Below are 10,842 nucleotides of genomic sequence, written 5' to 3'. Positions count from 1 at the left end.
ACATTCATTTTTTTTTTGAAATTGTGATGTGATGGGTAACCAAATATGACCGAGAGAGATCAGTCCAATTAATGCTTTCGCCCGCTCTCACCGGCGTCTCACGAATCGCCCGTGTTCTTCTCTCTCATCGTTTCTCTGTCCGCCAGCTAGGAAAATCATGACCTGTACATGCATTTCGCCCGCTGATGTGGCTTCATTACACTTGCTCTCAATCCATCAGCGGAAATCTCTCCCCCCTTCTCACCTGTCCTGTCCATTACTGCGCCATTACTAACAAGCTTGTGGCCTTCTTCGTTTTCAGACAAAAGAATTCGATCCATGCACTGTTCAACCCCCTGCCTGAGCTACGTGTATGGCAGTATGGTCAGGGAAAATCGCATAAAAAAGGATGGTTCAAAACTGCTGATGACTGGAGAACAGTTTCTCTCTTTCGACTCTTCCCTCTGCAACTTCCATCCTTCCCGTGAGCTAGGGCCGCGTGAAAAACACAAATGATTTCCCATTACCCAAACAGAGCAGACACTAGGGTCTATCGACTCACCCGTGCTCACAAGACCATTACCCCTTGTCATGCATTCATGCGAGTCAGATGGACAACACCAAGAAACAGGGGACAAGTGTCCTAATCCAATATCAAAGCGAAACCAATGTTGCCAAGCAAATCAATCAGCCGGAGTTGTTCGCAAGAGACCAAGCAGGAGCAGACCCAGCATCCAGATGTGTGTGCCCCCCCCCCCCCCCCCCCCGGCTGGTCTCGATGTAGATCACAGGTAGCACATCCCTTTCCATCCACGACAACGTGTAGCAAGCGGGCAGGAGCCCAGGCCTAGCAGCTTGGCAGCGACCGTTTGTCAATTTCAGTTACTCACAGATCCATATCGCATCGTCAGACCCGCAACGGGCCACCAACCCACCTTCGGTGCATCCAGCTACCCAGGTGTACCATCAGCCACGGTTGCTATCGCCGGCAGCAGACAGTCCATGTTCATTCAGTCCTGCAACACAACGGTTTCAAGAGAGAAAGGACTGCCACGAGATGCGCATGCAATGCAGATGGAACTCAGCAAGGGAGCATCAGCAGCAGCACAGCTTATCAGGTAACATTCATACTGCACCACACAATTCTGAAACCTGCATATCTCAAATGGAACTCAGCCGGAAACAACAGACAACTCAAAGGCGGCGCATATACAGGGGAAAAATAGGCTGGAGACAATGGAGAAATGATGGAAATGCTTCTAGCCTTAGCCCAATTAATTGCCTCTGCGAATCACTCATCCATGATGCACCTGATGCTCCCTAAGTTATATTAGCAAAGCATCAAACATGTTGAAAAGATGGTAAAGCTCTAGACCTGCTGCGTTTATGAAGAAAGCTTGGAATCTCAAATGATCTAGGCAACATCTTCACCGTAACTTACTCCCCATTGACAAAGCTTTTACTGTCGTAGTACTTCTTCTCACTGGCTTCCTTCTCGTTCTGCTTCTGCAAAAAGCAAAAAAATGAATGTAAAGCACACCAGATCGATGGACCAGAATAAATGAGAACCACAACAACCACACATCAAAGAACATATTGCCAAGTGTAATATAAGAGGGGGGATTGGTCATTGGTCCCAGGGAAACAGCCAGTATTTATTGTACACATGCAAGAAGCTTTACTCAAACAATAATGCATCAGCACTTTTAAAATCAGTAAACAATAGCTCTCATATGCACATCATTGATATGAACAGGACAAGATCAAATAACATGTATACCCATAGCCAACCCTACAGCATAGTATGTATTTGAATCATCCTGATAAATACACAACTGACGATCATTTTGCGCTATGTGTGTATTCAAATAAACTCGCAACTTGATTACCTTTGCATAGTCCACATTATTCCCAGTAAATTGTTACATTATTCAAAGTGCCTTCTACTTGGTGATTCGATGCAAGCAATTTGGACTTTAGACAAACTGAGGGCACTGAACATCTGTTCTGGTGCACAAACTCTTAACGTATGTCTAGACCAGTTAAGCAAAGCTCAAATCTAGTTGGCATAGGGTTTAGGTTTTAGAATTTGGGTAGCTCTGGAAAAAAAAACACATATCCTAGTTTGCATCAAAGCAGCTAGAACTTGGATGCAACGATATACAAATCTATTTTTAGGAAAAGTTTGTCTTCCATCCTTTAAGTACTGCCAAAGTGTAACTTTCATCGCATACATTTCAATTGGTGCAAATAAATCCCTTAACTAATTAAACCAGTGCACAAATCATCCCTATGTTGGCTTAACAATACTGTTTGAATCACTATTCTTTGGAGGGTTAAATCAGTTTGCTGCCATGCAAAAATAAAAAATGTCAAAACAGGAACAGTCAACAGAAGCATAAACAGGCATTTGTATCTCTATAGCCTGACTTATTAGCTGATTATGGTTTTCTCCTCTTGATTTCTTTTCCTTGTTAGCCTAACTTATTAGCTGGCACTTTGTGGAAACTGGACTAGTGAAGTGATGCAAGACATTTGCGTGCGCGGGGGGGGGGGGGGGGGGGGGGGGGGCAGCTGACTGCATAACTGCTGAAAGTTATGAGCAGGTAACTATGAAGCAAGAAAAAATGTTATTAACCTCCGTTTCCAAATACTTGGCAACTTTGACCAAGACGTGAATACCAAGTCAATTCACCTTTTCAGCATGAAATAACCAAAATATCCTTATAAAGGTACCTTTAAGTATTTCTAGTAGAAGGTTTATATAATATTCTTGGGAGGGTAAAATAGGAAATCATGTTTCGGGGATGTGAAGTGCCAAATATTTTGAAACAAATAAAGTGGTAAAAAGATAACAAGTTCCAAGTATTTGGAAACGGAGGTTATTTGGAAACATGTGTTGCACATCTCTATGCTAGAATTGCACTAGGCAACACATCTGAGATAAAAACAATGATAGGTCAGATCTTTACAGATTTTCTAAAAAAAAAGTGAAGTTGAAGTTTTGGAGGGCACCTCTCGCAGAATGCCGTAACGGGCAGTACCTTGTTGGCCTTGATCTCGTCGTCGCTGATGAAGCCGACGATGAGCTCGTCCCTGCAGTGGCCGTAGTGCTTCATGTCGAAGCATCCGTCCATGTAGATGCTCACTGGGGCCCGCGAGGTGGAGCGCGAGCACCATGGCGAATCAGCACGATGCCGCCGATGAGACAGGACACTAGCATTTGGGCGCTGCAGCCAGTGGTGGACAATATGGTATATTCTAATAGCAGGAATTAAAACTAGGGTAGTCCTGGCACAAAATTTCAAAGCGTAATCCGGTATACTCTAATAGCACTTTGGCAACAATATGATCAAATTTAAAATAACATAAATAAAAAGATCCCACATTCCAATTGTTCCAACCACCAGTAACAAAATTTCCAATTTCTTTGCTAAACAAATAACATATGTAAAACAAAATGTTGCATCCTTCTCAACACTATATTCAATCCAAGGTTAGTTTAGTTATAGAATCAAAGAAGACTAAAACAACGATCTTTACTGTAAATTGTGGTGATTGGATACTCATGGGCATGTGGTTGGAATGTACCTTTCGGAATGTACCCTCTTCTAGCTGCATCTTGTTCATTGACATCAAAACTTGAAATGGGCAGCCTTAAGCCTGGATCATGTTCAAGGGGAAGAGAACCGGCACCATGAACTGGTGATTCTCCTTCTTCAGGCAGCCCTTCATCCACTGATTCTGGTTCTTCTTCAACTTCAATTGACTCGTCATTTTCAGTTGAACTATCATCCACAACTGGAACTGAATCTAAACCACTAGCATCATCCACAAGTACTTCCATTCTTCATGACTCAAGTGGGATTAAGATGAAATCACATAATCGATTCATGTTTCTGAAAAAGAACTACTTACCAGTGACTCGGTGAGGGGATTGCAATTGGAAGGGTCGGGACGCCAGCTGGCGTGCGGCCGCGCGTGACGGCGGGAGCAGCCGGCACGCCAGGTTTGCGGCGGCCGCGTGCCCTTGCTGCAGCGCCCGGCGCCGGCGGGGAGGCGCAGGGGCCACGACCCACGGGCAGAGACGCGCAGTGCGGCAGGCAGCCTGCGGCGGGAGGCGCGGGTGGTGGGCTGGCGGCGGCCAGCGGTGCCCTCGGGAGGGCTCGGGGTCGGGAGCTGCCGAACGGGACGAGTGGGAGATGGCCAGACCGGGACCTGAGGCCTGAGGGAGAGGGGACCGGTTATTGGGCTGAGGAAGATCTAAAAAATTTTCGGGCTAAATTTTAGGGTAGTCATGGGCCTACCGGACTACCCACTGGACCCTCCACTGGCCGCAGCCTGTGCTAGTACCCGCCTCCGTGGAGGAGACTGGAGACGGTCAGACGGAGATGGACGGGAGGAGTGGTGGTGTTTGTGATTACGCTGTGAGATTGGGGTGAGATCTAGCGTTAAGGACGATGAGGGCGCATGGGTGCCCCTGGGGGCGAGGGAAGGGAGAGAGCGGTGCTGGGCAATAGGCTGGTGGCGGCGAGACGGAGGACGAATGCTCCGGTGGCTCCGGGGAAGAGGGGTGTTAGACACAGCTGCCATATGGAGCCAAGATGTCAGTTGAGATTTTCACATAACAGTCATTCTCGTTGGCTCCGTTGGAAGCTTTGTTTTTTTTTTTTGAAAATGCTAAGGTACAGACGTCCGGACGGCAAGAAAAATTGGACGCTGCGACTGTATATTTCGACAGTTGATCTTCGATATTGCAACTATTATTTTCGCATATTTCACGGTGAATGTTACATGAAACATAGTGTTCATGTTGCGGTGGGATTTTTTTATATTTTTCAATATTGAATGTATAGATTTTCGATGTTGCAGATGTTACAACGGAGCGCCCGATAAGAAAGTTTCCATCGAACATCTAGATGCTAGAAAACCTTTTTTTTAGAATTGTTGGAAGTTTTGATATGAGACACAAGACTTCACTATGGGCAGGAAGACACGAGACTGCCCATAGTGAAGCCCAGTGGCGGAGATTGCAGGAGCGCTACTTTAGTGGACCTTTTCAGTCATCCATGCAGCCTGTCTATCGGCCCGTTCACCGTTCTGTCAAATGTGTTGACTCCAGTTATTGAATTGATTGATCCAGTGATGGGGCGCTGGCTTGATGAGGTTGTCCGGCAGACCTTTTGGCCGCAAGACGTAAAGCGCATCCTATCGACTCTGGTACACCCTAACCTTTATAATATAATGGCGTGGCATTATGATACACGCGGGCTGTTCTCAGTACGGTCTGATTACAAAGTCCAGAGAGCTGTGCAGAGAAGGGAGCGAAGTAGTGGAGATGCAGATGCTTCATCAACTAGAGGGCACTCGATGGAGGAACAGCGCTGGAAGAAACTGTGGAAAATGAAATGCCCGGGTAAGGTAAAGCACTTCCTTTGGTGTATGTCACATAATACTTTGGCATTAAGAATGACTTTAAAAAGGAGAGGGATGGAACTTGACACAAGGTGTGTGATGTGCAATCGTCTGAATGAGGATGGAGGGCATTTGTTCTTTAGTTGCGAGTATGCTAAACATGTGTGGAAAGCATATGACATGGAGGAAGTCAGGCCAAGTGGCAACTGCAACTGCGACGTTGTGAAAAATAGGCCCCGTTTGGTTTGTAGCGTGCTAGTGAATAGTGATATTTTGACCGCTAATTACGGTGTCAAACAAAGTCGGTTTACAAAACCAACTTCAGAACCCCTGCGCTAGTGACCCTGAAGAATCTAACGGTGCCTTTGACCGTGCGATTAGAGGATGGTTACTGTAGCATCACTGTAGTAAATCATTAATTAATTACCGTCATTAGATTCGTCGCGAAAAGATACACTCATATCTGAAAAAGTTTTACAAATAGACTTCATTTAGCACACCATGCATGCAAGATTCCCTTTATAGCGCTAGCAAGCGCTTTGGAACCAAACAAGGCCATACTAAAGCTAACAGGAGGTTGTAGATGGACTATGAGCCATCATACTTTCATCTATCCAATGGTTTGGATGGGCCGCCTGAAACAATGAAGGAGTAACAATTTAACATCTTCCTTATTTTCAGATTAACAGATATACCAATAGTTTGCTGGGCTGCAGCTGATACAAAAATTAATAATAATATAGCCTCCATAGGCACCGAGGCGCCGAGCTTCGCCGGAAGACAGAACTCTTCCGGCCACCGGTAATCCTCCCGCCATCACCGCCGCCGGCCCACCCAATGCAAATTTCAATACATCTCCCGGCCCCACCGTGACTCCATAGCGATCAGCGCTGCTACATCTCCCAGGTGTACGATATGGGGCTCCGGACCTCGTGCTCGTCGCTGCTCCACGTCAGCCACCCAAACGCGGCGGGGTCCATGGGCCCCCTGGCGTTCGCCGACCTAAACGTGACGGTGTACCTGAGCTTGTCCCCGGCCCGCCGGAACTGGAGCCTCGCCGGCTTGACGCTCACGCTGATGTCGCTGGGGCCGGCGACCTTGACGCCGTACGTGGCCCCGGCGTCGCCGACGTTGGTCAGCTCGCGCCGGTACTTCACCGCGCTGCGCGACGACCTCCGCCCGAACACGACGGAGAAGGACGGGTAGTTGAGGTCCCCGGGGCTGGACAGCTTCCGCGCGCACGTCACGTTGGGCCCCGCGCCCGCCGCCGCGACCGCCTGGACCTGCCGCGCCGGGACGCCGACGGCGCAGAGGAAGGCGACGTAGTCGTCGGCGGAGGCGTCGTAGACGAGGCCCGGGGAGAGCGCCCTGACGGGGTCCACGTGGCCGGCGCCGAAGGCCCACGGCGTGCCCGTGGCGTTGGTCGCCGCGTCGAGGAGGGGCGAACCGGTGTTGTCCGCGGTGTAGGCGGTGGTCATGAGCGCCGACTTGACGGCGCTGGGGCTCCAGTCCGGGTGCGCCGCCTTCACGAACGCCGCCAGGCCGCTGATGTGCGGGCACGACATGGATGTCCCTGCGTCGCCGAACGCGTGTCAGAGCGCCCGTGCGACTAAAAAGCCGGTCGCGTGTCGAGCGTATCATAGTTTTGATGCACGCGAAAGCTAACGACATCATGGTGAAAAAGGCAAGATGCTACCGAGAAAAAATGATCGCCACGATAATAACGTTCAGAGAAAGATGCTAGCTAAAGAACCGATTTTTTTAGCACGAGAATGCAACGGAGAGTCAGTCCGGACGGCAGTAGAGAGGAAGCAATGCGTGCGCTCACCTGACAGGATGTTAAACGCCGACCGCCGCTCGTCGGCGGCCAGCCCGGTGGGCCCGAGGGACCCTGTCCACCCGGCCAGGATGTTCACACCGGGGCCGATCACGTCCGGCTTGAGTAGCTGCGGCACAACCCTGTTCGGCCCGCGGGAGCTGAACGCGGCCACCACCGGCGCCGGGCGCACGTCGAGCGCCGTGCCGGCGAAGGATAGCGACACCTCCGCGTTGGCGTCCGACTCCACGTACCTCCTTATGGCGTCGCCGCTCTTGGCGCCGACGGCCACCGCCGGGAGCAGGTGGCTGTCCGCCACGACCTCCTCGCCGCTCTGGGCAGTGTTCGCGAGCACCATCCCCACGCCGCCGGCCTGCTTCACCACCTGCCCCTTCTCCACCCTCGAGTTGGCGCCCCGGTCGCACAGCACCACCTTGCCCCTCACCTCCGCGGCGTTCAGCGTGCCCTCCATGCAGAGCTTGCTCGCGTTGCTGCCGGCGCGAATGCCCTTGTTGTACACTAGAGGGAACTTGCTGCCGTCGCCGAGCCCGTCGCCGGCGTACAGCGACATGCCGGCGTGGGTCTCGCCGTTGCCGAGCGCGGCGTACGCCGGGAAGTCCCGGTCCAGCGTTCCGGCGCCGACCGTGATTATCCACGGGGCGGTGTTCACCAGGGACGACGGCGACGGCCCGCTGTTCCCGGCAGAGCACGAGACGATGATGCCGCGGCGGGTGGCCGCAAGCGCGCCGACCGCGATGGGGTCGCGCGAGAGCGGCATCGCGCCGCCGCCCAGAGACAGCGAGAGGACGTCGACGCCGTCATCGATGGCCTTCTCCATGCCGGCCAGAATGTCGGAGCTGAAGCACCCCTGCCTCCAGCACACCTTGTACGCCGCGACGCGCGCCCCGGGAGCCATGCCCCGCGCCGTGCCCGACGCGTACCCGAGGAGGCTCGCGCCCGCCACGACGGCCCCGGCCGCCGTCGTCGCGGTGTGCGTGCCGTGCCCGTCGTGGTCTCTCGGCGACATGAGGTCGGAGCTGACGCGGGAACCGTTCCCGCCGCCCGACGAGTAGCCCCGGAAGAAGGCGCGGGCGCCGATGAGCTTCAGGTTGCACATCGACGGCGGGAAGTCGGTGGCATTGGTCTCGCAGCTCCCGCGCCACCGCGCCGGCACGGGGCCCAGACCGGCATCCCCGAAGCTGGGGCTCTCGGGCCAGACGCCCGTGTCGAGCACCCCGATGATGACGTCCGTGCCCCCACCGTCCGCCTCGGGCGCGTCGTAGGGCGGGAGGTGGAGGAAGGAAGGCGAGCGCGTAGTGTGGAGCGGGAGGAGCACGTCCTCGTGCACCGACGCGACGGCGGGGTGGGCCCGGAGCGCCGCGACGTGGGACGGGAGGAGGCGGGCGGCGAACGCGGACGGCGCCGCCGTGGTGTACGAGTAGAGGAGGTGGCGCGACGGGTCCAGGGAGAGCGCGTCGAGGTGGGCGTGGTGCCAGTGGAGGTGCGTGGCGTAGGGGGACGGCTTGAGCGCGGGGTTCAGGTACACAATGTAGGTCGCCGCGCCGTCGCCGGCGCCGGCGCCGGAGGCGAGGGCAGATGTGGAGGCGACGAGGACGAGCTGGAGGAGACAAAGGAGCGGTTTCTGCATGGGGAGCATCGTGAACTTCGAGTGTGGGGGGGAGTGGACAGTGGAGTGAGCCGTGAGCGCCGGGCGGTCCGTGCGGGGGATGTCTATTTATCGCTTTCGGCGAAGTAACGGCGATCCATCGCAGAAGACAAGTACAAACTGGAGCAGCTTTGGCGTGGGCGCAGCCACGCGCTAGGAGTTAGTGGGCCGGAGGCCCATTACTCGTTCCCGAAGTTTGAGAGATAAGAGGTGAAATGAACTCGTGCAACGAATTAGAAATTGTTCCTAAAGGTTTTGCATTTCGAAAAGTTGAAAATAATTTAGAATGTTTAGAACTTTCAAACTTTCTAGTTTTTAGGAAACATTTGCAATTGTTCCAAAAAGGTTTCACACATATGAAAATGTTGAAAATATTTCAAAATGTTCCGAATTTTTAAAATTTCCTAGTGTTCTCGAAACATTCTGAATTGTTTTCAACATTTTGAAATGTTTCCAGAACACTAGAAAATTTAAAAAGTTTGGAACATTCTAAACTGTTGAAAAAAATTTGGAACATTCTAAATTGTTTTCAACATTTCAAAATGTTGAAAACAATTCAGAATGTTCGGAATTTTTAAATTTTCTAGTGTCCAGGAACATTTTGAAATGTTTAAATCTCGGGAGATGTAAGGCCGATGAAGAGAAAGATAAAAGTTCGACTAGCTTAATTAATACTGGGCGACCTCGAGGCATTGGAAAGTGAAATAGATGAGGCCGGATAAAAAACAGAAATAGATAAAGGTCACTGCCCACCAGTCCAGCAGCACGTCTCGGCTTCTGCGACGCGATGGCTAGCAGCCACGCGCGCGACAAATAGAATTGCCCTCCGTGCGAGGCGTCCGGTTCAAATAAAGACCCAAATGGCATCAACCTAAACACTGTAGACAATTGTAGTAGTACACACTAATTATTCTTTTTGAACTTTCTCTTTGTAAAATGGACATGACAGCTCTTGGCCAAAATCTATTGCGCCACTAGTGCAAGCAAAGCATATATCCGATCTGTCTGACCCGGATCATGTTCTTCGCAAAAAGAAAAGAAAAGGAAAGGAAAGCAAATGCCTTCGTTTCCTCAAAAAAAAAATTGAAATGTTCGCATGTACGTGTAGCGCTCCTCGCCCACAGACGTGGAACCCTTGGCGTCAACGTCGACTTTCCCCCGGTGCTATACCCTCTTCACGATCGAGCGCGCCGGCCGCCGGACAACGAGGCAGAAAGCGCACCACGCGCCGGGGCCGTCCATCATGCATGTCCGGCCGGCCGCCGGCGCCTCCGCCCTCCACGCCATGAATCATTCAGACGCCCTCCTTTACAAGCGGCGCACGCACGTACGTGCGCGGTGGCCATGGCTGCCGCCTCGCCGCGCCGCGCAACGCCGGTCGGCCGGCTGTCCCGCCGTGGTGCGGGCCATCGACCGAGGCTGCGAGGTGGAGGGATTAGGTTCGCGCCGGGCACCACCGCTCCACCGAGCTAGACCGCCGCCGGTGCGCGGCTGGGGGCGCGGTGAGCCGGCGCGTGCGCGCGCGCCTGGTTCGAGCCAGCGCGCGTGCGATCGCGCAGGCTCGTGCCCGTCCGGCATGGCGTCGTCGCCTTTTGGGGCCTTCTGATATTGCGTCGCCCATGCCTCCACTTTCTTGGGCGGGGCACCGCGTGCCGCCACGATCCCTTGCCTCGCGATGGCGGATAGCTCGATTCGGTCGCGAAAGCTGGCGAGATCTCACCCGCCACCGGTGGTGCTAGTGCTGGCTGGACATCGTGGTCATGGCCTCGTAGGATATTTAAGCATGCCATCTCATCTCCCACCATCAGAATTCACCTATTCAGTCGATGGGGGCCATTTCTAGAACAGCTTATGACTGGTAAAGTTGCCTTACGGGAACAGAAGCACAGTGCGTCGAAGCACGGTAGCCTTTCAGTGTTGAGTCTTTTGACTAGCAGAGCCAGAACGGGTAAAGGCAGATGAGCTC

At 52.6% G+C, this 10,842-nt stretch overlaps 2 protein-coding genes across 5 annotated transcripts; both read right to left on the bottom strand.

Annotated features, from left to right (window-relative positions):
* Positions 1 to 745: 745 nt before the first annotated feature.
* Positions 746 to 4,293, bottom strand: LOC120660781 (ethanolamine-phosphate cytidylyltransferase-like). 4 transcript variants are annotated; one of them, XR_005669734.1, is made up of 4 exons: positions 3,571 to 4,236; positions 3,024 to 3,209; positions 1,355 to 1,485; positions 746 to 995 (listed from the first exon to the last, which is right to left on the bottom strand). XR_005669734.1 is itself a non-coding variant. In XM_039939418.1 (3 exons), the coding sequence occupies exons 1-3, from the start codon at positions 3,613 to 3,615 to the stop codon at positions 1,407 to 1,409; spliced, it is 339 nt and encodes a 112-aa protein (XP_039795352.1). In that variant the 5' UTR covers positions 3,616 to 4,293; the 3' UTR covers positions 1,128 to 1,406. The 4 variants fall into 4 exon arrangements, 2 of the variants coding, with proteins under 2 accessions (XP_039795352.1, XP_039795353.1); XR_005669736.1 differs by lacking the exon at positions 746 to 995 and having other exon boundaries at positions 1,128 to 1,485; positions 3,024 to 3,800; positions 3,898 to 4,240; XM_039939418.1 differs by lacking the exon at positions 746 to 995 and having other exon boundaries at positions 1,128 to 1,485; positions 2,995 to 3,209; positions 3,571 to 4,293.
* Positions 4,294 to 5,858: 1,565 nt separating this feature from the next.
* Positions 5,859 to 8,914, bottom strand: LOC120660780 (subtilisin-like protease SBT1.8). The gene is made up of 2 exons (XM_039939417.1): positions 7,223 to 8,914; positions 5,859 to 6,967 (listed from the first exon to the last, which is right to left on the bottom strand). The coding sequence occupies exons 1-2, from the start codon at positions 8,865 to 8,867 to the stop codon at positions 6,288 to 6,290; spliced, it is 2,325 nt and encodes a 774-aa protein (XP_039795351.1). The 5' UTR covers positions 8,868 to 8,914; the 3' UTR covers positions 5,859 to 6,287.
* Between the last annotated feature and the right edge of the window lie 1,928 nt (positions 8,915 to 10,842).

Source organism: Panicum virgatum, chromosome 2N (assembly GCF_016808335.1).
Source record: "Panicum virgatum strain AP13 chromosome 2N, P.virgatum_v5, whole genome shotgun sequence".
In the NCBI taxonomy this organism is placed as follows: domain Eukaryota; kingdom Viridiplantae; phylum Streptophyta; class Magnoliopsida; order Poales; family Poaceae; genus Panicum; species Panicum virgatum.
Note: the sequence above shows the minus strand (reverse complement) of the source record. Positions and strands in the feature narration are given on the sequence as shown.